The 27,856-nt window shown below is 40.1% G+C and overlaps 1 protein-coding gene across 1 annotated transcript in view; it reads right to left on the reverse strand.

Annotated features, from left to right (window-relative positions):
- Positions 1–2,815: 2,815 nt before the first annotated feature.
- The window catches only part of cnksr2a (connector enhancer of kinase suppressor of Ras 2a), a 579,431-nt gene continuing 554,390 nt past the window's right edge, over positions 2,816–27,856 (reverse strand). The window contains exons 23-24 of the mRNA XM_078559925.1: positions 7,842–8,035; positions 2,816–3,994 (exon numbers count right to left, since the gene is read on the reverse strand). Coding sequence (XP_078416051.1) covers positions 3,767–3,994; positions 7,842–8,035 — 422 coding nt within the window. The 3' untranslated portion in view covers positions 2,816–3,766. The remainder of the gene's footprint in view (positions 3,995–7,841; positions 8,036–27,856) is intronic.

Here is a 27,856-nt window from a genome sequence, read left to right on the forward strand (position 1 = left end):
TCCACCCATAGGTGACATATTAAGGGACATTTCACTGACCATACAAACGTTTGTAGGGTTGGCAGTGGAGAACTGGGCCAGGCACATGTTGGAACTTAAGCTGAAATGTGCTGACTCATGGATTCTCAGCACCCTTACCTTTACATAGTATCCTTCAGTAACAAAACATTCCAAAGTGTGTTATAGGGAAACCGTAGATACCATACTAGACATAGAAAAGAAGTTAGAAAAGGTGACCAAAGGCACAGTCAAAGAGGGAAATTTTAAGGATGCTTTTGAAAGCTCTGTGTGGTCTTTGTTCATTCTCCAAGTCATGGTGTATTCTAAAGGGAATGTCTACTAGCGCAACCATGTCTGGGAGAAACTGATTTATGCGGAATCCTTGAAGTCAGCAAAAGCTCCTTCAGCATTTGCCACTCCACTCCCTGTAGACATATGCAACTTGAAATAACTATGAAAAGCAGCAAACACTTGCAGAACCATAGCAACAGTGAGAAGAAATCAATCATAGCTAACCTGCATGTAGTTTCTGATCTCTTTAAATAGCGTGATAGAGTGGAGGGTGAGATTGGGTCCTTCCTGCTGCTGAATCAGTGTTTAGTTATGTGAAGTTAAGAGTGGGCACTGGCTGGAGCGATGAGCTCCAAAATGGCACTGCTGGTGTCAAATCAACGTTGCAAGTTGATTGACATCATGATTTGCCTGCTCTCCATACCTCCAATGGTTGTTCACTGCGCCCTTGCCAATATCTGCACCAAAACAGCATCCAGCCTGATTCACTCCACATGTCCGCGTCCGCCACAGATGTGATTCTGGAGCACTAAGCGCACATGTAGCGCACAAAGAATGGGAGCAAAGAAGCTCAATTTCTCACCCCTAGATGTTTCAAATGGTTAATATTAGAATTTAAATTCTGCCCTTTCACAATCTGGTTTGACTTTAATGTAGCATGCATTGGTCAATCAAAGAATTGTCCTCCAGGCTGCTGAGAAATGATCAATGTACACTGCTCAATGGCATTGTTTGAATGGCTGTCACATATAATCATTAGACATGACTATGATCACTGTTACAAAGTTGATGGTTATTTTACATTGGATGATAGGAAGTTTCTTCTAACACTACGTATGACAAGGCTACTTTGACTTTGTTATATATCAAGTTTCAAGTTGATATGTCCAATTCAATCAAGAATTGATATTCAGTGACTGAATTATGCAATTTTCAGGTGGGGTAATCTGGTAAAGAATATACAAACATGCCAAAATGCATAATCTTGCAGTCCAGTAAGACAGAAGGTAATCACCCTTTTTTGAAAAGGGATGCCATATTACTCTCAGTCCTGCAAACAAATGACCTTACTAACTTGCATACTGTCTGAATACAGGGAGAGGTTTATGGGCTTCTCATACCTTCAATTGACTACAAACAAATACATTGCAATGATACCATTCACAACCCAGAGCACACATGACAGAGTTTAGCTCAGTCTGTTCAAAACTTTCAGCATAAGAACAGCATAAATTTGATGTAATTGTAATGTACTGCATGAAGGTACAAACTGTCTATAATTAGATTACCCTTTACTCTTTCTGCCATTTTACTTTGGAGGACTGCTTCCACTCTGGCTGATTTACTCATTGGTCTCAGCCATTCTTCACTGGTCACTCCTTACAACTCTCCCTTTGTGCAGTGCTTCCACATAGTACTCCAGGTGAGCCAGGAGTTCAATGAAGTGGAGAAATCAACACTGTGCCTTGCTGCACTTCCACATTCCAAGATGCTGAGCTATTTTTGTGCTGAGACATGGTAAATTTTCAATAGTTAGATCCAATAAAAGTTCCATTGTGCTTAAAATTTGGACGGTTCTGAATTATCTGCACACAATTGATTATTTTATGCATGGATTGCAAGTCTGGGTTACGTCTCTATTAAATAAAAATTTTTGCTTAAAAAATAATGGGACAAAGGGTGCTTTGAATGGTGAGATAAACCAGTTGTACCTATGAGCTGAATGAACGCAGGTGCAAAAAGGGCAGAAATAAACAATCAAAATAGTCAGAAACACCTAGAATATTTTTGCAGGAGTGCCAATAGCTAATTTGACAAAATTGTTTGGCAAATTATTATGGCGAGTTTTAAAATCAGAAGATTTCTTCGTTATACATAAATCACACATTCACATAATGCAATCATGATTTTATTGCTGATCTGATTGCAGACTTGAAGACAGTTTTATTTGAGGCTTATTCTTTCCAGGCAGTCTGGAACATCATTAATATAAACACATTAAGGCCAACTTAACGTCGGGCGGAACTTGGGCAGGCAAGCAGGTAGAGAGTGGGTAACAGGCGCAGAGCAGGAGACCAGCTGGCAGAGCACAGGTGAGAAGTGGGTGGTGCAGGCAGAGCTCCAGAGGTCAGTGGGCAGAGCTTGGGCACACGGTGGGTGGAGTGTGGATGGACAATTGGAGGAGTGGAGGTGGACAATGGTTGGAGCGTGGGTGGGTAGGCAGCGGGTGGAGTACAGCTGGCCATTCTTGCTGGCATGAGCCATTTGGAGGCCTGATTTACATTCTGCCGGTGAGCTGCGGGTGCCCAGATGCATCTTGCTGATTTTCAAAGAGTAGGAAATCACTGTTAATGAGAGGCTGGGGGTGGGATGCAGGGGAAGGGGGCATGTTGTGGAGTGGTGAAGTGATCCTTGAGAGCCTCAGAAGGTCCAACAACAACCCGTTTCATTTTTTTTGTGGGCTCAGAAAGAGCACTCTGTTCCTCCTGGCCCCATACTAAAAAAAAAAGATAGTCTTTGTCTTAAGAGAACTTTAATATTTATTGGTTTGGCTGCAATAAAAATCTCCCAGTAAAAAATAGGTGTCCGACAGACTCTGCCCAGTTTTACCTTGTAATTGCAGTCACAGAACCTCAATTTGCAAACTGCCACAAGACTCCCCCATGCTGCGGATCACCTGGGAAGCTTCCTGTGAAAGCCCCGGGGAAAAATGGCATCTGAGGGTGGCATTTGAAGCACAGTCCTTTTAATGCCTCATTTCAGTGGGCGGGCTTGTTAAAATAGGTCTTATGTGCTCTGGGGACAGAGACTACTGGTGCACCGACACATTGTGCTGTGATGTGCCAGCATTCAGAGTGGAAGCCGGGCCGGTGAGGGTTGGGGGGGGTGGGCGGGGGGGGGGGGGGAGAATTCCTGATTTCCTGTAACAAGTGGCCAATTTCTATGAGCTATAGGGGACATGAAGGTACAATGCAGATCCATTCTTGAGCAGTTTCTCATAATCTGCTATACCTGTGTGCAGAGAATCATGTGCATCATGGGAGCAGAAAAGAAAAAGGAAAACAAAATAAAACCTATGAGCGCAAATTCTTCATTGGCTCTTTTCATGCTAATTTATATTAGTCAACTTGCAAGGGCATGGCTGCCATTCTGGGTACGGAAAAGAACTCAGTGTCATTTTTATCATTGGCACACCACAATAAAATCACACGTAAGCCACAGAACGATGTTATAATGACTCAAGTGGCATTAAGACATCTATGTATAAGGAGGGACAAAGCTTTCCCAACAAAGGCAACAACGCCCCTTCAAACAAATGATAACCATTTGTATCCAGAATCTAATGCAAAGCCAACTAACATCTGAATTAAATTGGAGTCAGTGTACTAAGAAAATACTTACATCATGACTCACCAGTATAAAGTAAGCAGTCAAAAAATGATTATATTTAATACAAGGCCTGCCGAGAAACTGTTCATACATGGGTTTCAATGTACGAGTGGGTGTGCACCAGAGGTGGTGTTGGTGTAGGTGTAGGTGCAGCTTGTTCAGTTGCCCCGTCTACTGATTCCGTGGCTGCATTGTTCTGACAGATATCCATGAAAAGCTCTACATAGGTTTGTTTCCATCCCTGAAACTCTTTGGATGTCAAGCTGGGATTGTCTAGAATCTTGTCTATAATCGCTACTTCTCCTTCTTTTGCCTGAGGGTGAAAAACAGAAAATAAAATCCACATCATTAAAAATGCACAAATAAAAATACAACAGCAATACTTATGCAGAAAAAGTACAATACTTTATTTGATTTCAGGTGTTTAGTAAAACATGCATCCATATTTTTCTAACAAAACCATTCGACTTTTATTGTGCTGCTTTTTAAAAGTAGAAATTTATAATTACTTGAATTATTTTTAACATTGTAATTGCATTTTATATATTAAAGCCTGGGAAATATCAGCAGAAGGGTAAGAGAAACACTGTAGACACTGTGAATTTCAACCCCAAGGCAATTGGCAGGCCTAGTCAGCGATGATTGTTACAGGGTTCCTAAGCTAAAAGAAATAGTTTATGGCTAAATTTACTTGATTCCTTTTTGTCGATTATGTTATTAAGTTTATTTTTAGACTTGTGTACTCAGTGGTTTGAAAAGTAACCTGGCTAGTAAAAGCAGTTGGAGCAATTTATTTTTAGTAGCCTGATTAGTCAGATGTGTTATACTTGCTGAGTTGTGAACAGCTGTATTGAAAAATAAATGAGCAATTTGATTGGGTAGTCATATGGTAGCTGTTGGTTGGTAGATTTTTTCTATCTGTAATGTGAAAGGGCATGTTTTTGATCAACTCAGATAGCCACTTGATTAAATGTGACCCAAGATTCAAGTCAATCATGTCTTTTTTTGAAGCTAAGTGTGATAACTTTGAGGAGTGATGTCTTTTAAAGGTATGACTCTGAGACATGCGCTTAATTATACAGATAGGTGAAATGAAGTGTAAGTGTAAGTGAAATAGTTCACATTGATTTGATAAGATTGACTAAAGGGTAGAGCAGTTTTTTTTACACATGAAGGTAGAGATGTAGGCACTCAAAACAAATTTAATATTTTGGACATTCAGCATGAGCATCCATTCAAGGACTCTATATTACACGTTGTATTTGGTGCACATATCAGTAAATGGGTTAGCTGTTGACCTGGGCAAGCTACAGCCTGCTTTACTTTAAACATAAAGATAAATGTCAGTAAACACTTGCTCTAGGGATAAGTAATAACATCCTTAGATTGTCCAAATCATAATATTGCACAGAAGGAAAATATTAAATGACCTAATTATTTTTTAAGACTAAATTCACAAAAAATACAAATCCAAAGGCAGAAATCTTATAATATTTTAAATATTTCCAACTTGCAAACTTATGATAAAAAAAATGGATCAGGATATCTCATCGACATTTTTCAGTCTTTTAAAAGAAGTATAATCAAATAGTAAAGTGTTCTGGAGTGAAAAGCGCACCTGAATGCGTCAAAAGGAAGCAACAGGGAGAAGAATACAAAAATTCAGTAAACGTTTTCTATTTTGACAAAACTTGTGTTCATTTTGTACACTTGGTGACAAAGTGCTGCCACAGAAAACTGTCACACAAATGAGTCACCAGCAGCAACTCCCAGGTTTTCCATGACCTAATGCAGTGGTTACTTGGTCATCTGTGTTCATGGGAATTTTTGTAGGGTCAGCAGGAATTGAAACAGCCAGAAAAACTTTTATTTCAGAGCCTGGTTTTCCTGCTGCACAATTAACAGGCAATTAATAGATCAGTTGATCTGCCGGCTTGCAACTCTTGCAAGAATCTGGCTGAGAGCATATCTGCTGCACCTGATATAGGCCTAAGGCTCGTGGAAAAATTGCTTCCCAATACCAGCCATAAACTCTCAGCTAAAATGTTGAGAACTAAAGACAAGGCTTACGCACCTCTGTGTTGCAACCTATCATCTTACTTCCATCTCCACAATATTGCTAGCTTTGACTCCTAACTCATTCTTGCCTCTGCTTAAAACTCTCAGCCAATGCCTTTGTCAACTCCACTCTCACTTTCTCCAATGCTATGTACCATCACCCATCTTTGATCCTGCCTCAGCACATCTGCTGAATCCAAATCCGAATCCATGCATTTGTTTCCCTACGTTTGACTGTTCCAACTCTCCTCTGGCCTGCCTCTCATCTTACATCCCCTATAAACCTGAGCTTAATCAAAATGTTGCACCATATCCCACTTACTCATTAACCTTGTGCTCACTGACTTACATTGGGCTCCTGGTCTGTCAACACCTCAATTTTAAAGTTGCCATCTTTGTTTTCAAATTCCTCCAAGGCCTCTCCTCCATATCTCTCTAACCTCACCCAGTCTTATAAAGCTATGAGATCTCTGTGCTCTTTTGGCTCTCGCCACTTTTGCATCCCCATTTTTAAATGCTTGACCAATGGCAGCCATGTCTTCAACTGGTTAGGTCCTAAGCTCTGGAACTCCTTCTCTAAGGCTTTCTGCCTCTTTCTCTTGTTTTAAGTTGCTCCTTAAAACATACCTCTTTGATCTGGTCACCTATACTAGTATCTCTTCATGTGACTCAGTGCCAAATTTTGTTTGATAACGTTCTTATGAAGCTCCCTGGGACATTTTACTATATTACAGATGCTGTGTAAATGCAAACTATTGTAGTTCTCTTCAATAAACCTCAAGAGATCAATCCTGCACAGCATTCCTATTCAGAACTCGACAACTTGGAACATATTCTGCATTATGTACTGTCCTTCCTGATTCTTAGTGGCTTGCTATTGTCTAATACATTGACTTCAAAATCCTTGTCCTTGCCTATAAATCCATCCATGGACTCACTCTACTCTACTGCTGAAACTGTCCCCAAGCCTACATCCCAGACTCCACTCTGCTCTACTTTATCTGTCCTCACCTTCAATAGAATACTCAAAACCGATCTCTTTGGCCTCACCATAACTCTCCAAATTCCAGTTGATGCCTAAATTTTCTTTGAACCTTAGCGTACCAAAACATTAGGAGATCATGGTACCTGAGAAATGATATACAAGTGTAATTTGTTATTGCTGAGTTTAGCCCAGTTGTGAATTGTTTGCCTGCTCTAACCTGAGCTAATTGCAACATCTTTTGTGGCACCAAGGTCAAACATCAGGGTCGATTTCAGTACTTGCGCAGTTTTGAGCTATTTACTGCATACATTTGCTGTGTCACTGGGGATCTCCTACCTTCAAAGATTTAATATGACACCAGAGTAAAGCAAAACAATAACAAATCACATTTATGTAGTACACTTAACATAGCAAAACATCATCCAAAGCATTTCACAGTTCAGGATTGCACCTCATCAAAGAATCAACTTGCTACAGCACAGAAACAGGCTGTTTGGCTCAGCTGTAAAAAAAACTCAGGCTCATTCTCCATTTTAAGTCAGCATGGTGACAGCCATGAAATAGAGGGTGGCATTCTGGAGTTAAAGCTGGGTATCATCAGCTTACAACTCATGCTTCTGCATAATGCTGCCAAAAATAGCATCTCAGTGAGGAACAGGAGAGTGTCAAGGATGGAACCTTGGGGAACAGCTGAGATGATTCTGCAGGCACGGGAGGAGATGCTTTTGCAGGACGTGTTGGATTCGGTAGTACAGGTAGTTACAGAACCACATGAGGACAGTATTACAGTGAACCACAGAGACGAGACATGGAATAGGATGTCATGGTTGACTGGCTCAAAAGTAACAATGAGTTACAAGAGAACTTGGAGGCCTAAAGCTTTGTGGTCAAAATCATAAAGAACATTGCTGGTGACTCTAAGCAGTGTGTTTTCAGTGTAATGTAGGATCAACACTGAATTGAAGGGATGGGAGTAGGAAATCAAGTTAGGTGGTGATGATGCATTCCAGACCATTAGAAAGAAAGGGTAGGTTTGAAAAAAAAAACAGTGAAGTTACAGCCAGTTAATTCTGACTAATTTACAATAATGATTTATTTAAAAAAGGGAACATCCTACCTTAATTGTGCTCTTTAGAATTCTAAGCTTATGCAATTTTTCATTGATAACTGGATTGTCGCATCTCTTTACAAAGGATCTCTTGAATTCCTGTTTGGTGGAAAGGCGATGCTCTCCTAATGGAGAAACACTGGCGTTCTCCAGTGCCTTGTACAAATCCTGCAAAGAGTCGCCTGTTTTCTCTGGTGTGGGTTCTGGTAAAGAATTAAATTCAATGAGTCTAGTGAACATCTGAGAGCAGCATTCTCATTTCATAAAGTGTCTGACAAAATCCTGATTTGAAAGAAAAGAGAGACTGAATGCTGAGTTAGCTCACTGACTCCATTAAAACTAGTGTCTCTTGACCTGATGAGGTCCACAGTCCACATTTAGCATGGAAAATGTACTGAAACGTTGAACTGACTCCTATTAACTTCGATTCATCTGAATCATGTGATTTGACCAAATGATTGTTTTCAACCTAGCTACAAAATTTACAAGCTAATTCAGAATTTCAAGAGCCAACGAAACTCTACAACAAAAATTAGGAACCAACTATGTTAGCCAAAGAATTATTCAATAAATTCATAGGCAAAGACCACTTTTAGTTGTCACTACAAAGTCTCGACAAAACGTCTTAACACTTTATAGCACACTTTCTGTATCCTTTTTCTAAAAAAAGAAACCTCAGTTACTGCCATTAGACTGCCCCATTCCTGAGCAATTTCTTTGTAGCTTGGGAACTAATCAAATCAATGGTTGCATGGCCTCTTCACTTTTACTATTTTTTTTTAACTGTGATCTTCTATCTTCTTTGGTGATGTATGACTACAAACCTGAGACCTATTCTTGATTATATTTTCATTGTTTCTCAGTGAGACAAATATGTGGAATACAGTGTAAACAGCCCTATTGATAGGGACATTTGGAACCTCCAAACAAGTGTCTGTTTGCCGATATGAAGTTACATTAGTAAAAAGAAAACAAGCTACAGCACAGAAAGGGCAACAGCCATTTTAAAGGGCTGAGGAGATGATCTCAAAAGCAATGAGCAACTATGCAGCATCAGTCCATTACTTTCTCTAAGGCCAATGGTTTACTTAGCTGAGGAACAGGACTGGAGTCATAGCAGGTTAATATAATTGGCACTCTTAACTCAGAAGACCACTGGAGATATTTTAAAGTAAAAAAGCAATTTGGAAAAAAAAAAATCACAGCATGCAAGGCACGAGTGTCTGACTAAGGAAAACAGACTAAGGAAGACAGTACGAGTAGAAATGGGCAGAGAGAAAACAGAAAGATTGTATTTAACACCAGGATAACATGAACTGGGAAAAAGGCACCAGTACGAGGTTACAACTGCAACACATGAAGGCTTCAGAGTCTTTAAGTAACTCAATTACTCTTAGTCGAGTTTTGAGCCTCAGCTGGTATCACACTTTTTAACTATACTGCAGAACTGGGATAACCACCCAGACTCGAACAGATGCTGCTTCCCTTTCAGCATATCAGGCAGCTTAAGACAAAAAAGTTGCACATGTCATGGAAGTGATTATTTTGTGATCCAGCAGCTAACAATATGATGGATCTTCAGCAGGTTGGTTTATCACAAGTAAAACAGGAAAATTATTCTTTTCTGTGCTGTGTGTTGGAAACAGAAGAAGCAAAACTACTTATTCACAGTAATTCTCCCCTCAAAGAGTACCAATCTCCTTTAAAACTATGCTCAATATCTAGTGAGAGGATATCCTAACAGTAACAAAAACCATAATTTTTATTTGATAGCAACAACAACTTGCATTAGATGGCACCTCAAAGTTAGAAGAACAGTGCACAAAGCTTCACAGGAACATTAGACAAAAATGCATGGCTTGCCAAAGGAGATATTAGGCAGAATGACTGAAAAGCAGTCAGAGATGTGGTTTTAAGGAGGGCCTTAAAGGAAAAGAGTAGGTGTAGAGGCAGAGGGTTATAGGGAGGGAATTCCAGAGCATTGAGCCTACGTGGCTGAAGGCACAGCCACAAAGGGTGCAGAGAAGGGATGGAGGATTGCAGAATTTACCAGAGTCAGAGGAAAGGGGAGTTCTAAGAGATTGTGGGACAGGTTATAGAGATAGGGATGGAAAAGACACAGTAAAGCAATTTAAACACAAGGATGATAATTTTATGTTGAAGGCCAAGTCTTAATGTAGGTCGGCAAGGACTGAAATAATGGATGAGCCAGATTTGGTGTGCGATAGAATACAGACAGGAAAGTTTTGGTCGAGTTAAACAGAGTTTGGAAGATGGGCAGTTGACCGAGAGCCGCTGGAATAGTCGAGCCTGAAGATGGTTGAAATGTTTTGGCAGCTGGTGACGTGAAGTGGAGCAGAAGCAGATGGTGTTCCAGAAGTGAAAGCCGATGATAGGGAAGATAAGGCAGCAAATGGGACTCTAAGGTTGCGGAGTGTGCGGTTCAAGCTGACACAACGGTCAGGAAGGGGGATAGAATGAGTAGCAAGGTTATAGAGTTTTGGCAGAGGCCAAAAATGATGGCTTCAAATCCCCTTGGACTTGAGGGAACAAATATAGGGGTTCACACCAGAGGAACCACCAAGGTGGGAAAGAACCCAGGTTTTACTGGGGACAAAGGGATCAAAAGTGGAACTGATTGCATAGATTGGCAAACATTGTAAATATTGCTAACATTTTTCTAGGTATTTCTGACTTAATTAAAATCCTCATCCTGGATACCATATAGAACACATTTTAAAACGGCGACATGGAAAGTTGCAAATGCCAGTAATTCTCACCCAGCTATTGCAACTAATAGCATAAGCAACTTGTTTGGTTAAGGCCTCATCCTGCAAGGTCAAGCTGTATTAATGAGCTGTAAATTTAGGAAACTTACACACACATCAGTCATCTATCATCCCAGGCATGTACAGAACCTGAGTAGAATTAAACATCTCTCAGTGATTACATGACAACTGTAGCGAGCAACCTGACATAAGCTGTCAAAGTGGAAGATAATCCCAGAGCTCAGTCAGTGACTACACAAGCACATGATCAACAACATTCTTTGCCCAGTACAGCAAAGCAAATAATTTGTTTCCAGGAAACTAGCAATCACAGAGACTATTAAAACAGATCACAAATGGAAATATTTTCAATGAATAAGGCTGAATTTGTAACTGATGAAATTTAAAGTTAAAAATCCACACTGACCCACCTGATTGAACACTTTGGCTCAAAGATTTTCTGTGGACAAAGGATTATATGGTATTAGGATTTAAATTGATGAGGAACCTTAGCCAGGGTTACAAAATACAATGTAAGCCTTCAGCTCTGCCTGTTACAATATTAGAAGATGGTTGTTCATTTGCAGGCATTAGTTACAGAAAACCATCAAAGTCGACATGATGTGGGTCAATGTCAGCAGGGAGAAACAGCTGCACCACAGAAAAGGTGATGTGCCAAAAATGGGAGATAGATTGTCAGCACGTCTAAGGTCAGGACCTCTTACACAATATCCAGCATTTATGGTGCTGTTTAGACAGGAGCTAGTTTGATAGTATTGAGAAATAAGAATAATTTTTATAATGGAGAATCAAATAAATGTTTTATTTCAGATGGAGCTTGGAAGCTGCCAAATTAACTGTTTTGCTAAATAAATCACAATGGATATTTATCTCTTGACTTCAGGGGGAGATGGTGACATAGTGGTAATGTCACTGGACTAGTAATCCAGAGCCCCAGACAAATTCTCTGAGGGAAAAGGGTTCAAATCCCACCACGGCAGCTGGTGGAATTTGAATTCAAATAATATAAAAATCTAGAATGGAAAGCTAGTCTCAGTAACAGTGATCATGAAACTATTATTGATTGTCATAAAAACCCACTTGGATCACTAATGTGCTTCAGCGAAGGAAACCTGCCATCCATACCTGGTCTGGCCTATATGCAGGTCCAGACCCACAGCAATGTGGTTGACTTTTAATTGCCCTCCGATAAGGCTGAGCAAGCCATTCAGCTCAAGGGCAATTAGGGATGGGCAACGAATGCTGGCCTTGCCAGCGACACCCACACCCTAGTATCACCATGAATGTTGCCTATGAGAAACAAGCTAGCCTGTGCTGAGTGATAAAAAGCATTAAAATGTGTGTCCCTGTTCTATGAGTCTGACTCTGCTGCACTAGGCAATAGCTGCAAGCCCCATTTAAGCCCCAAGTGACTGTCAGTGAGACACTTGATTGCTTTTATCCAACAAGATCCCATAACAAACCAAGTTGTGAAGTCGTTAATGTTGGCATTCTTATCCACTGTCCACCACACCCAAATCCCGCACCCTATCGGTAAAGGTGGAACCATTTGCCGAGGACAAACCTTAACTTTATTTGTACATTTTGGTTTTAAAATGTGCACAGCTATATAACATAATCTGTCTATATATTTATGAGTGTCATGTAACCCTAAATATGTCTTGACATTTGAATATGGAAAATCAATGTGTCGGAAAATGTCATATATTTTTACATGTACCATGACTCTTACAGTTATGTTAAATGCATGTATATCCGAATACTAAGTCACCTTATAGGGTGCAACATAACAGGAAAGATCGATTTTTCAGATTACAAGAATAACTTGTTAAAAGGTTCGTCACATGCTGGTACTTGAAATGTGAAACTCAGAAATACCATTAAAGGCATTGCCACTGAGTAAGGTCCTCTGTAGCCCATTAAACTCTGCCCTTCCAACACAGTCCATTCCTGTCATGGTTTTAAGGCACCCATGTTATAGCCATCTTAGGTCTTTCACAGGACAATCCTACGAACAATTGTTACACTGTGCATAATGGCGCTACAGCTGATTGCACGAATGGCAGATGTTGTAACTTTGGCTTGAACAGATTAGTTCTAAACTGGCATATATCGTACATATGCAAAAAAAAACCATATGGCTTATTAGTTTCCCCTGGAGTATTATGGGTTCTTTTTAGGTAACATGACATTTCTGCTTCACTTATAGGTCCACTAAGTGCTGCTGATCTAATGAACCTTTTATAATTAATAGGCTAATCTGGTTAAATTTTAGTTCTCAGTTTGGTTCCGATTTTTAAATCTTTCTAGTCTATTTAAGCATTATTATTTGATTTGAATTCTTGTTCTTTGCTCAAAGTGTGTCTATGTTAAACAGACTAAATTTTATTGTCTGGATTGTCAACAAATTCTTCCCCTTTCCATGGCTAACATAAATGGGATCCAAAGTTCTTCGATAAACATATTAACAGTAAAAAGGCTGTCAGAGGAGTGGTGGGGACAATTAAAAACCAAAATAGAGATCTATTGAAGAAGGCTGAGGTACTAAATGAGTATTTTGCATTGGTGTTTACCAAAGAAGAGAGCTTTGTCAAGGTTACAATGAACAAGGACGTTGTCGGGATACAGGATGAGATAAAAATAGATAAAAAGGACGTACCAGAAAGGCTGGCTGTACTTAAAGTACAGAAGTCACCCTGTCTAAATGGAATGCATCCTAAACTGCTGAGGGAAGTAAGGGTAGAAATTGAGGAGGTGCTGGCCACAATCTTCCAATCCTCCTGAGATGCAGGGATGGTGCCAGCAAACTGGAAGATTGCAAATGTTACACCCTTGTTCAAAAAAGGGGAGAAGGATAGACCTAGCAATTAAGGCCAGCCACTTTAATGTTGGTGGTGGGGAAGCTTTTAGAAACAATAATCTGGGGAACATAAATAGCCGCTTGGACAAGCATGGAAGAATAAAGGAGAGTTGGCATGAATTTGTTAACAGCAAATTTTGTTTTACTAATGTGGTAATTATGATTTTATCCAATATGTAGTATACCTTTAAGAAGAATGTTATGAAGGAAGATCACATGATCTTATGTAACCAATAGAGGAGTAGCGCGGGCTACCTCTGTAGTCAGTAGTCTGAGATAGTAGTCAGAAGTATGGAAACAAGGTTTGAGTTGAAAGCACACAAGTGTAGCTGCTGAGTACCTTTGTAAACAAACAGAACGTGTTCCACCTAAGAACTGTCTGCTGATCAACTCTGCCTATTGTACTAACTCCGGCATCCCAAAACAAGCATGCAACCCGGATCCATTAGTCCCAACAAATTGGCGACGAGGATAAAGCAAGAAATAAGTGAGGTTAAAGCAAAGATACAATAAACTAGCCTCGAGAATAAAACAGGCTAACGAAAGAAATCAACAGAAACGAAATGTGACTGTACTTCGCTTGGTAATTGTAGGAATAATTTCCGTCATAATCGTCGAAGTAATCCCCTCACAGGATGCCGCAATTCAGAAGAATTGGTCCTTTCGATCCAGCCACGGACGATTTGTCTCATTATATTTGAACACCTCACTTTTTTTTCCCAAGCGAACGACATTGCGGGGAAAGAGATGAGGCGATCGACCCTCTTATCTACATGTGGGATTAAAGCTTACAGCTTGATTCGAAGTTTGACGGCACCCAGTGCCCCAGATGCGAAAGGTTTTGATGGATTGATGGACCTCGTAAAGGGTTATTCCCAGCCAAAGTCCTCGGTAACGATGCAATAATTCAGATTTAACTTGTTGTGAGGCAATATTGAAAAAGTTAACAGAACATTGCAAGGTTGGTACATCTTTAAATGACATGCTCAGAGATCGTTTAGTGTGCGGTGTGAATGAGGATATGATTCAGAAAAGATTACTGTCTGAAACAAATTTGGATTTTAAGAAGGTGCTAGAGATAGCACTGGCCGTGGAAAGCACAGTAAGGGATTCAAAAGCCATGTAGGGAGCGCAAAATGGTGCCGTACTACACGTTGGGCGGGAAGCTCCAGCCAAAAAGGGCGTGAAAATGCAAGACTCTGCCGAGAAGCAGGAAACAGCTACTGCTAGCAGACAATTAAAAAGAAATGACATAGCAGCAAAAACAAGGAATAATTGCAATAGAGGTGTAAACAAACAACCTTATAACGATTGGCAGTTTAAAACAATCAAATGTTTTTATTGTCATTGAAACGGACACATAATGAGACAGTGCAAGGAAAGAATCAGGCAGACTTTCGAACAGAAGAAAAAATCCTGAGAGATCTACAATGTAGAAGAGCCTGAAGCAACAAATTCAGATATTTATTTGTTATTTAATTTGAAGGTTGGAAAGACAGAACCAATATATGTAGCAGTGAAGGTAAATGTCAGACCTATTAGAATGGAAATGGACACAGGAGCTTCCACTACTGTGATTGGTGAACACACCTTCAAATATCTGAATTATGGTGAATATAAATTAAATCTTTGAAGCAACTGATCCCAAATTAAAAACTTACACAGGAGAAAATATCCAAGTCAAAGGCATAAGCAGAGTTACTGTCCATTATGAAAGCCAATCGGTAAAACTACCCTTGATGGAGGCAGGCGAGGGGACCAAGCCTCCTTGGACGAAACTGGCTAAAGAAGATTAAGTTAGAACAGGCTGAAATTTTTCAGTTGAGAGCAAGTGGGTTACCAGAGCTACTACAAAAATATGCCTCAATCTTCAAGGACGAACTTGGGAAGGCGCAGGGGCTGCAAGCAAAAATTCATGTGGATCCAGAGGCAACCCCACAATTCATGAAAGCAAGACCATTACCTTATGCACTTCAGGAAAAGGTCGACACTGAACTGGACAGATTAGGGAAATTGGGCGTTATGCAGCATGTGCACTTCTCAGAATGGGCAGTGCCAATAGTCCGTCCTTAAACCCGACCAAAACGTTCAAATTTGTGGAGACTACAAACTGACAATTAATAAAGTGGCTAAGCTGGACAGGCACCTATACCAAAAATCAAAGACCTGTATGCTAAGCTGGCAAGTGGAACTGCCTACAATGAAGCTTGATATAAGTCATGCTTATCAACAATTAGAGTTAGAGAAGGCCTCCTGGGCATTTGTCACAATTAATACACACAAAGGGTTGTACCACTATACCTGTTTGCCTTTCGGAGTCTCCTCAGCTTGCGCCATATTCCAGCGAACAATGGAAAGTTTACTGCAGGGGCTGCCCCACATTGTAGTTTGTTTAGATGATGTTTTGGTGACAGCACTCACTGAAAAGAAGCATTTGGTGAACTTAGAAGAAATCTTAAAATGTTTCTTGCATGTTCCAAGCGAGAGAGGTGATCTATTTGGGTCACTGGGTAGATTCACAGGGCCTCCACCCGGTTGAGGAAAAAGTGAGAGCCATAAGAAAAGCACCTGCGCCAAAGAACATCTCCGAGCTCAAATCATTCTTAGGAATGATGAATTATTATGGGCGGCTCTTACCCAATTTGTCTACAGAACTGGCACTCCTGTATTATCTACTCAAGAAGAACCAATGTTGGTCTTGGAAGGCACCGCAGAAAAAAGCTTTAATAAAGGTAAAAAAAAATTGTTGCACTCATCCAACCTATAGTACATTATGACCAGAGGAAAGAATTGGTGTTGTCATGTGACATATCTCCCTACGGAGTGGGAGCAGCGCTCTCCCTTCGAATGGATGATGGCATGGAATTGCCTATAGGATATGTATCAAGAACGCTCACCACAGCAGAAAAGGGATACTCTCAGATAGAAAAAGAAGGCCTGTCAGTCACCTTTGGTGTCAAGAAGTTTCACCAGTGTATACACGGCCGTCATTTTACCATCGTTTCAGACCACAAGCCATTACTAGCATTGTTTAGCAAGGACAAGGGTATACCACCCATGGCCTCAGAAAGAATACAAAGATGGGCATTGATCCTGGCAGCGTATGAGTGTACTTTCATCCATGGGCCTGGAAATCAAATTGCAAAAGCTGATGCATTGAATCGTTTGCCCTTCCAAGAAAAAGATGAGGATGTCCCAGTTCCACAAGAACTAGTTTTGTTGTTAAATTTCTTAGATTCATCTCCAGTATGTGCTAAACAGATCATAGACTGAACAAGTTGAGATCCAGTCTTATCCAAAGTACGAGAACAAGTGCTTTCATAGTTGGTCACAAGAACTTGTATCTGATGAAGTGAAACCGTACTTTAACTGAAGACATGAAATAACCAGCCAGGATGGTATCTTATTGTGGGGAGCATGAGTGATTGTTCCTCCCAAAGGAAGAAAGCCATTGTTGATTGATCTACATAGAGCACATCCAGGAATTTCCCGAATGAAGATCATAGCACGCAGCTATCTATGATGGCCTGGAATGGATGGAGAAATAGAGAGTTTAGTGAAGAATTGTGTGCAGTGTTTGCAAGTGCAAAACTTACCTTCAACAGCTCCGTTACACCCTTGGGAGTGGCCAGGAAGGCCATGGGTACGATTACACATTGACTATATGGGACCTTTCATGGGAACAATGTTTCTGCTCATTGTTGATGCCCACTCAAAATGGATGGACAGAAATGAGGTGAAGTCACCAATGACTTCTGCTACAATTGAGAAGCTACGACAAAGTTTTGCCATTATGGACTACCAGAAGTGGTCGTATCTGATAATGGCATTTATGAGTTCTGAGTTTCAACAATTTATCAGCCTCAATAGTATAATTCGTGTAAAAACTTCACCGTACCACCCTTCCTCAAATGGACTGGCTGAAAGAGCAGTTCAAACGTTCAAGTCAGGCATGAAGAAATTAACTGGAGATTCCATTGCAACCAAGCTAGCACGCTTTCTTTACCATTATAGGACCACCCCTCACACAACAACAGGTGTCACACCTGCTGAATTATTGATGAAATGTTATCTCAGGTCAAGATTGAGCTTAATAATGCTGAATTTAGCGGGGGTGGGGGGGGCGCGAAGGTGGAAAGGAATCAGGGAAGTCTTTGGAGAAAGACCAAAGCGGTTATCGGGTGAAATAAGTGCAGTGATTGGACCTCTATTTTACCACATGAAGGTGGAAGGCCGAGTCATATGGAAACATGTGGATCATCTAAGGAAGAGAGAAACAATGCACCAAGAAATGATTCCACCAGCGTTCACAACCGGGTCAGCGTTTCCTGTTGAGAGAACTCAACCTAGTACAGATGTGTCTGTTGTACCTGCAAGAGGTGAGGAAACAGATTTGCAGGTGCCCGAAGAACCTGATGTTCAGAAACTCCTGAACTCCTGACAAAACATCTGAAGTTGTAGAGCTGCGATGCTCCACATGCATAAGGAAACCCCCAGAAAGACTGAATTTGTAAAGGTTAGTATGCAGGTACAGCAAATAATTAGGAAACTAATAGAATGTTATCACTTATTGGAGGGGAATTGAATACAAAAGTAGACAGGCTATGCTTCAGTTATACAGGGTATTGGTGAGACCACGTCTGGAGTACTGTATACAGTATAGGTTTCCTTATTTAAGAAAGGATGTAAATGTGTTGGAAGCAGTTCAGAGAAGGTTTGCCAGACTAATACCTGGTTTGGGAGGGTTGTATTATGAGGAAAGGTTGGACAGGCTAGGCTTGTATCCACTGGTGGTCAGAAGAGTAAGAGGCGACTTGATTGAAAGATATAAGATCCTGAGGGATCTTGACAGGATGGATGTGGAAAGTATGTTTCCTCCTGTAGTAGAATCTGGAACTAATGGGGTCACTGTTTAAAAATAAGGGGTTGCCCATTTAAGATAGATGAGGAGAAATTTTTTTCTCAGAAGGTCGTGAATCTTTGGAGCTCTCTTTCACAGGGCGATGGATGCTGAGTCTTTAAATTTTTTAAGGCAGAGATAGATAGATTCTTGATAAGCAAGGGATTGAAAGGTTATCGGGGGTAGATGGGAAGGTGGAGTTGAAGTTACAATCAGAACAGCCATTTTTTATTGAATGGCGAAGCAGAATCGAGAGGACGAGTGACCTATTCATGCACCTAATTCATATATTCGTATGTTCCGTAGAGAACAGTCATACGGACTCGAAATGTTAAATCTGTTTCTCTCTCCACATATGCTGCTAGATCTGCTGAGTTTTTCCAGTATTTTCTGTTTTTATCTCAGATTTCCAGCACCTGTAGAATTTTGCTTTTATTTTAGCACAAATTTAAGGTGGCTGGCAAAAGAACTAGAAGTGACATGAGGAATAGCGTTTTATGCGCTGAATCCTTAGGATTTGGAATACACTGCCTGAGAGGCTGGTGGATATGGATTCTATAGTAGCCTACAAAAGGGAATTTGATAAATATTTGAAAGAGAAGAAAATTGCAGGAGTTTGAGGAAAGAGCTGGAGAGTAGGATTAACTTCTTAAAAGAATCGACTCAGACTCGGTGGGTCAAATAGTCTCCTTTTGTGCTGCAGCATTCTATGAAAGATACACAGACACTTCTTCCTTAAACATTTGTAAATGAGTGATATATTCACAAAAGGTAAACAGCCATAATTTGTTATAACCTCTGCCCTAATTTTACTGATGGCAGCTGTTGGCAATGATTCTGCTATTCCCAATTACACCTCCTCTGGACATAACTTTGCTTTCTTTACTTGTCCCATTACCAGTTCCTTTTGCCTTGCACCATAATCCCCTTTGTCCTTCAATCTCCCCTTCCTTTCAGCCTATCACAAACATTCCCTTTTGTTCTTTCTCCCCCTTCCCCTGCCTCTGTACTTGCTTAAGACCTGTTACACCTCTAACTTTTCCATTTCTGACAAAAGGTCATCTACTCAAAACATTAACTCTGTTTCTCTCTCCGCAGATGCTGCCTATCTGACTATTTCCAGCATTTTCTCTTTTTAATTTGTTTTAAGGTTTGATATAATTATCTTTCACCAGTATTACAAGCAAAAACAAAAAATGCTGGAAAAACTCAGCAGGCCTGACAGCATCTGTGGAGAGAAAGACAGAGTTAACGTTTCAAGTCTGTATGACTCTTCTTCAGAGTTAAAGGGAAGTAGAAATGTGATGAAATATATACTGTTTAAGGGGGGAGGAATAGGTGAGCGATAGGTGGAGGCAAAGGCGAGACGGTAAAAGATGTCATCAACAAAAGGTCAAAGGGGTATTAATGGTGGTGGTACTGGCTCAAGGAGGTGCTAATGGTGACATTAAGAGTGGGAGGCAGAATGTCATAATGGCCGGACCAGGGTAAGCACTCTGGAAAGTGACAGATGACCCTAGTCGGGGTGGGGTGGGGGGGAGGGGATGGTGGTGGGAAAAAAATATCAAAAATAGGCTAAAAGCTGGGGATAAAACAAATAATAATAATGAAAATAAGTGGAAAAAAAATTACAAGTCTTGTGTTTAGCAAGTGTTTATAGGGCATGATAAAACTGCTCATCACCCTAACAAAGTGTAGTCATTTGTCACAAGATTGACTCAATAATAACAACTTTAAGTTAACTTTGTTCATTAGTTGAATCACAGATGGGTAGGAAAAAAACTTCCAATTATCAACCAGTGGTCAGTTAAGCCAGTAATCACAAAGCAGAAATCCTTTTTGTTCCAGCCAATTAGGTCACTCGAATTTTTTTTGCAAAGTTACCATTCAGGAACCAGCAAATGCCACAAACCAAATCAATCAAATTGCTCAAGCTATTTAGTTCAATTTCTTTGAGCAGCCAAGCTGTTTCTAAAATTAGCTGCCTATATAGACAGAAAAGTACGATTTATAAACTGAGCACATGAAAGCATAAATCATTCATAAAAATTTAAATTTAGCTGTAAGATTGGCCAACGTTGTTGGAAATCCATCCAATAAATTTTGATCTATTTGCCCTATTGTGCTCCTCCCATAGTTGCAGTCTGTTTGCAGGATTGATTGCTCCTGGATCTTTGCCTTTGTCCTACACTGCTTCTAGTCCCACTTCACAGCACTTTCAAAGCTCAATGTCACTTCTTAGTGCTTCCATGTATTCCCTTCATTTCCAGAATCCATCTTGTTCCCCAAGTGCTCCCAGTGCAATTCAGTGATCCCACCATCCACCATATTTTCTGTACTTCCACACCCCAGGTCCTGAAGTCAATGAGAGAGGTATTAGTACCTGATCTCACTACCATGGGTCTCAGTGTAATATAAACTCAGCTCAAGTGCTCAACGGTGACAATGTTAGAAATACAGGTCTCTTTAAGGGTAAACCAGGACAAGCTTCAGAGTGAATTGAGAGCAGGTGATGCTCATTGAAATAAAAGCAAAATACTGCAGATGCTGGAAATTCTTCTGAAAAAGAGTAATCTGGACTCGAAACATTAACTCGTGTCTTTCTCTCCACAGATGCTGTCAGACCTGCTGAGTTTTTCCAGCAATTTTTGTTTTTGATGCTCATTGAAGCCTGTACTTAAGACCTGGGTTTTGCCATGGTAGGGAGGGTTTTACTTCTGGACAGGGAAGGATCTGGAAGGGACGGGTAGAAACTAGTATTCGTACTGAGCTATAGTTTAATAATAAAACAGTTGTGATTCACAGAATGTCTTCTGCTGCCTGACTGGGTAAACGGCTCCGTGTCACAACCTCACTAACTTTGAAAATCCTGGCATTGTCATTCCATCTCCCTGGCCCATCACATCCATCATTAACTTTTCTTACCCATGTCAATTGCAGAACATCTCTGATAGTCTCTCCCTGTTAATCTCAGTACCCATCTCCAACATGATACATATTTAATTTTTAAAAAAGATGAGATAGATATTGAATACTTCAGTATATCTCTGTATCAGAGTCATATAGAGAAATTGCTAAGGAGACAGAGGACACTGAGAAAGTGTTGAGTACAAAGAGAGTTACATTCATCACAACATTAAAAATGTGCATCAGCCATACAAAGAGTGCAAAAATATGAAAGATAGACACAAAATAAGTGGGAAAGAAGAACTGACATCCCAAGAGGAAAAAAAAAGTGTTATCTTTGGGGTATCCTGGGATTTTGGAGCAATAATAGACTCATATTTGTTTAAGGTGGGGAGGTAAATTCAACTGTCACTGGCAGTTCTGTCCCAGTGGTGTTGGTCAGCTGAACACAGGGGTCAAAATATTTTTTTTCTCGAGTGTTCTTCTTGAGATTTTCTCAAGGGCTACTTATTGATTTTCAGGTGCCGCTTTTTAGTTTTCAGGGGCTCCTTTTTCATTCTCATTAACTCCTTTATTAGGTGATGCAGTCTTTATTTGTGTTGAAATATGGAGTATTTGGAATCACACAGAAGCAGAATTTGTAGAATTCATCAATATCCTCAATGATCAATGCCCCTCCATTAAACTTAGAGCCACAACACAAGGAAAGCATCAATTTCCTAGATACCACAGTATTTAAATTGGCACAAGAAAACAACAGGCATAAGTTGGCAACAGAAGTTTTTTGCAAAATAGCTGACTCACAAAAAGCCATCATCCTAAACACGTTTGCCACAGACTGGTGAGGTCACAGCAAATGCGTTTCATTGCATATGCACAAAGCTGGAAGGTTTTAACCAGGCAGTTACTACCCTTTTTACTGCATCTCAGATCTCAATCTTAAGTTTAAATTTAACAATTGATCTAGCATTGATACTGATCTAACATTAATTGCTGTTGTGGAAGAGAGTTCCAAACTTCTACCACACTTCACATGTAAAACCCTGGTTCTAAGTTTTAGATTACGCTGCCTAGTTCTAGACTCCCCTAATTGATCATTTACCTCATTACATTTCCTTCACTGACAACACTTCCAAAGTATTTTATTGATTGTAAAGCACTTTTGGGATGTCCTATGGTCATAGAAATGCAAGTTGTTCATTACTGTTTGGGATCTGGAGCATATTCAAAATGGTTGCATTTTTGTCTGTAACAATCACTGCATCTCAAGTGATTTACATTATGTGAAATGCTTTGAGTTGTGATAACACATAAATGCAAACCTTACTTATGAATTAAAACTCTTCAGTATTAAATTATCCAATTAACACAGTGTTTATTACAAAAGCATCCAGTATCTGTGAATGCTAAATGAGATAGCAGAGGCAGCATTAAAGTACACTTTTTTTCCAGGATGCCTCGAATAAGGAGTGCATTTAAACCCATGACTAAAGCCAGAATGTGTGGAGACAGAGGAACGTAGCAGAATTGATAATAAGCTGGCTACAAAGCAAAAACCAGAGAGAGGGTTTAAAGATAGTTACTCAGATTGGCAAATGGTGGGAAATGATGTTCTACAAGGATTGAATCTCGGATCACTGTTTCCACCATTTACATAAATAATTTAGACTAAGAAATTGGAAGTACAATTTATAATTTGTGCATGATACCAAATTGATGTAGTTAATGGAGAGGGCGGCTGTAATAAAATACTTTAAGACATTAATAAACTTACAGAATGGACATGTGATGTAGTACATTTTGGTAGGAAGAAGAAGGGTTAGGGTTAGCAAATTATTAAGCATAAAAACGTCATAAAGTACTTATTATGCTGAATCAGGCCTTTCAGTCCAACAGATCCATGCCAGTGTTTACACTCCACATGAGCCTCCTCACAACCTTCTTTTGGCTTTGATCACTATTATTATCATTATCATTAGAAATTCACTTACACCTGAATACACCAGCCCTAGCGGGCCGAATGCGAACTTCGCGCATATGCGCGAAACAGTGCTTCAATCTCCCTAAGGCACGGAGCTGCCTCAGGGTGATGAAGCGCTGTTTAAAAAACTTAATGAACAAAATAAAAATGTCAGAAAACATGTCCCCACGTGAGCAGGGACATGTTTTTAATTCAAATGTAAAATTTTTATTTCACTTTTATTTGCTTTAGGAAACCTCATCCTGCCCATGGATGAGGTTTCTTAAAAAGTGCAAAGGCCGCTTGGCGTTTTTGCCAGCCCGCCAACCGTAAGGTTGGATGGGCAGCAAAATATTTCTTTTAATTAACTTTTTAATGGCCTTAATAGGCCACTTAATTGTCAGTGGGTGCGCTGCCGAGCTAAAACTTTTACCCTTGGAGCAATATGAATGTTTCTGATCTCCATATTAGAAAAAATACATGGGGTGGAACTTTATGGCCCCATCGCAGTGGGGACGGGGCCATAAAATGCAGCAAGCCTTTCAAATGTCCATTGATTTTGGCGAGACTGTAAAATTCCACCCATGGAGGCACAGGAGAAGGTGCAAAAAACATTTAGTAGAATGATACCAGAACTGAACGATTAAACATAACAGGAAAGATTGAGCAGACTGGGAGTCTTTTCTTTAGGAAAATGACTGAGGGATGACCTAATAAAGGTTTTTAAGATTACTAAAGGGTATGATAGAGAAGACCTGTCCACATGTGCGTGAGACCAGAGTTGGGCTATAAATATGAGAGTCACTAATAAATCCAATAGGGAATTCAGGAGAAACGTCTTTAAACAACATCTTAAAATAATCTGGAATCAAAAGCTAGTCTCAGTGATGGTGACCATGAAACCATGTCGATTGTCGTAAAAAAACATCTGGTTCACTAATGTTCTTCAGGGAAGGAAATCTGCTGTCTTTACCTGGTCTGGCCTGCATGTGACTCCAGACCCACAGAAATGTGATTGACTCTTAACTGCCCTCCGAAATAGCTACAAGCCAATCAGTTCAAGAACAATTAGGGATGGGAAACAAATGCTGGCCTTGCCAGTGACACCCACAGAATAATGCAAAAAAACCCAGAGGATGGTTAGAATGTGGAATTTGCTACCACATAGAGTAATTGAGGTGAATAGCAGAGATGCATTTAAGGAGAAGTTAAATAAGCACATGAGGAAGAAAGGAACAGAAGGATATGTTGATGGGATTAGATGAAGAAGGTTTTGAGGAGGCTTATGTGGAGTGCAAACACTGGCATGGATCTGTTGGACTGAAGGGCCTGATTCAGCATTGTAAATACTTTATAACTTTTTATGCTTAATAATTTGTTTCTTTACACTTATATATATAGTAAAACATACAAGTGCAGGGACCAATTGCTGCAACACTTCAGAACTGTTTTTTTTGGTGTCACGAGTCTGGTTTGAAACTCACTCTAGAATTGATGGAGTGAGAGCTGACCTGTCGGCTGACAATAAGGACAGGATATGAAATCTGTCTGCACAGTCTCAGTTAGTCCCAGTGAGTTTGGATCAATGACACAAAACCCTCCACAAATTGGTAATAAATTAGTCATCTCATTCGGATAACTCATTAATCTGATAAGTGTGGGGAACATAACTACACAGGCGTAATCCGAGTTGCTGTTCTTGGTTTAATCTAGCTGGAGGCCAACTGTAGTACCTTGACTTCAATCTTTTCTCTATAATTCTGATACAATAGAAATGGATTTTTCATTTTTCTTCTGTAAGTAAAAAGAATCAATATTTCCACTCATAGAAACCAGTTAATAAAGCAGATTGACAGAAATTGACCTGGCAGCACCTTGCTGAAGTGGCTATTCTTCAGGTTTAATGGTTGTTACATAGAATTTGCAACACAGAAACAAACCGTTCGGCCCAACAGGTCTATGCCAGTGTGTATCCTTCACATGAGCCTCCTCCTACCCAACTTCATCTTACCCGATTTGCATAGCCTTCTATTCATTTCTTTCTTATCCGCTTATCTAGCTTCCCCTTAATTGCCTCTGTGCTATTTGCCTTGAAGAGAATACATGGAAGCCCTACACATAAATACCGTACTGTGACACATGGTAACAAGTTCCATATTCTAACAACTCCCTGGGTAAAAATATTTCTCCTGCATTATTCATTGGGTTTATTAGTGACTATTTTGCATTTGTGACCGACTAATAGGTCATTTTACCATGAGGAGTTTACAGCTTAATCTGGCATGCACATAAGTGTATCTTTCAGCAGCTGTCATTGGATAGTGAACAGGAATTCAGGCTGGTTTGCTCCTCTCTGTGGCCCTGGGGTGCTAAGTTCGGTTACATTGCTCGCTCTTCTCCTCTTGCTCAGATCAGTGTCCAGCCTTGTCTGTGTATAGCTCAGTTCTACCCTGATGGGCAATTAACAAACTGAACCCTGTGCAGTATCAATGTCTGAAATTTGACACCGCAAAGATAAATATTGATGCATCTTCCTTTTACAGTTCCTTTTACAGTTCCTGCTGCTGGAAATAGAGAGGAGTACTTTTTATAAAATGCAAAGCAAATCAGATTCCAAAGAGTAATCATAAGAAATCAAAGAAGTGCAGAGGCCCAATTAATACAGAAGCTCAGTTTACATTGTGAGATGTTCAGAGCCATGAATTTTCCAGAGTGCATGTTGAATTTTATAGGCATACTTAGTGATAAAAATTATCAGAGATTGCGATATTGATTCACTTCAAGCATTTTCTTTAGTTGTCCATGGGATTTGGGCATGGCTGACAAGGCCAGCATTTATTGTTCATCGCTAGTTGCCCTTGAGAAGGTGGTGGTGAGCTACCTTCTTGAACCACTTCAATCTTTGTGGTGCAGGGACACTCAAAGTGCTGTTAGGGAGAGAGTTCCACGATTTTGATCCAGCAACAATGAAGTAACGGTAACATATTTCCAAGTCAGGATGGTGTGTGCCTTGCAGGGAAACTTGCAGGTGGTGGTGTTCCCATGCTTCTGCTGCCTTTGTTGTGCTAGAGGGTAGCGGTCACAGGTTTAGAATGTGCCTTGGCTCCCTGTGCCTCAGGGGGATTACTTTCACTTATGAAACATTGCAGAAAGGTTAAAAAAAAATGTAAGGACATGTCCCCTCATGTGAAACTGTCATATGAGCTGGGACATGTCCATTAATTTTTTCAAAATTTTTTATTTAATTAATAAACCCTTCATGAAACCTCATCCTACCCGTGGATGAGGTTTCATGAAAAATGTGAAGGCCGCCTGAGCTCTTCGCCTGCCCACCAGCCTTAAGATTGGATGGGCAGCATTCTTAACAACTTTAATTACTTTCTTAATGGCCTTAATAGGCCTTTGATAGTTCGGCGGGCGTGCAGCTGAGCCAAACTGACAATCTAAATGACGCACGCCCGACGTCACCGTGTGTCATTTTATGCGTTGGCAAGCGGGCCCTGCCCTGCTCACCAACCTGCAAATTCTTCCCCATGTTACAAGTGGAGAGTCTAGTTTATTCTGTGTTTAATTATTGTTGGTGATATAAAAAAGATAAGCATTAATTTGTTTTAACTCTTCCTGCCTCTTTTATCTCTTAATCACATCTTTCCTTCGCTTATGGGTGTGATTTTACATTGAATTACTCTAATTTACACTTCCTCATTTAGAATCTGCAGAACGATTTTTGCTTGCTCCTTTAGGCACTAAAGAACCTCTGAGGGGGACAAGAAGGGGGCTTAAACAAAAATGCCGGTTTAGCCAATCTTTATCGCAAGATCCCACCTTGGAAAAGGAATCGAGGCTACTCTGGGAACTACAGCTCAGAGTATTGTTAAGGGACTGACTGTCCAATAAATTAGCTGGTAATGCTCAGTAAAGAGGCTGCACAGTATTTTGGTGGAGAGTGCTCAAATATCTGATAGATGCTGACTTCCACTAATGTGTTCCTGCCTTAAAGCACATTCGTCTATGCGCTACTCTACAGAATTTATAAATTTCACAAACAGAATTACTGACATTTTGCTGCTAGATTCCCCAATGACAACCAAGTACTCGACACTGTAGCGCGTGGCACTCTGCTGTGCACTATTACATGGCTTGTTCAGCAGATACACTTTTAAGTTTACAGGTCAGACTAAATACATCTAAATGCTAACTAATACAGACTAAATACAGCTGAGATATGACTGCTGCATTCTAGGACAAAAGCAAAATACTACAAATGCTGGAAATCAGAAATAAAAAGAGGAAATGCTAGAACTACTCAGCAGGTCAGGCAGCATATGTGGAGAGAGAAACAAGTTTAGGCCTGTTAAACAAGTTAATTCTGTGTAAGTGGATGGGTTTTAAGTGAATTAAAGTCAGGCCTATTTCATGTTTCAGGTTGACGATGTTTTGTCAGAACTGGAAAACATTAGAAGTCCAACAGTACAGATCGAGGCAGAGAAAGGGGTGCAGGATGTTGTACTTACACGTAACCAACAATGCCCAGTTCATGCTAACAGCTCTTTAATGAACATCTGATTTATTTCAATTATTCAATGATCTAGCCTATAACTTTCAAAT

Source organism: Cetorhinus maximus, chromosome 16 (assembly GCF_964194155.1).
Source record: "Cetorhinus maximus chromosome 16, sCetMax3.hap1.1, whole genome shotgun sequence".
Lineage (NCBI taxonomy): Eukaryota > Metazoa > Chordata > Chondrichthyes > Lamniformes > Cetorhinidae > Cetorhinus > Cetorhinus maximus.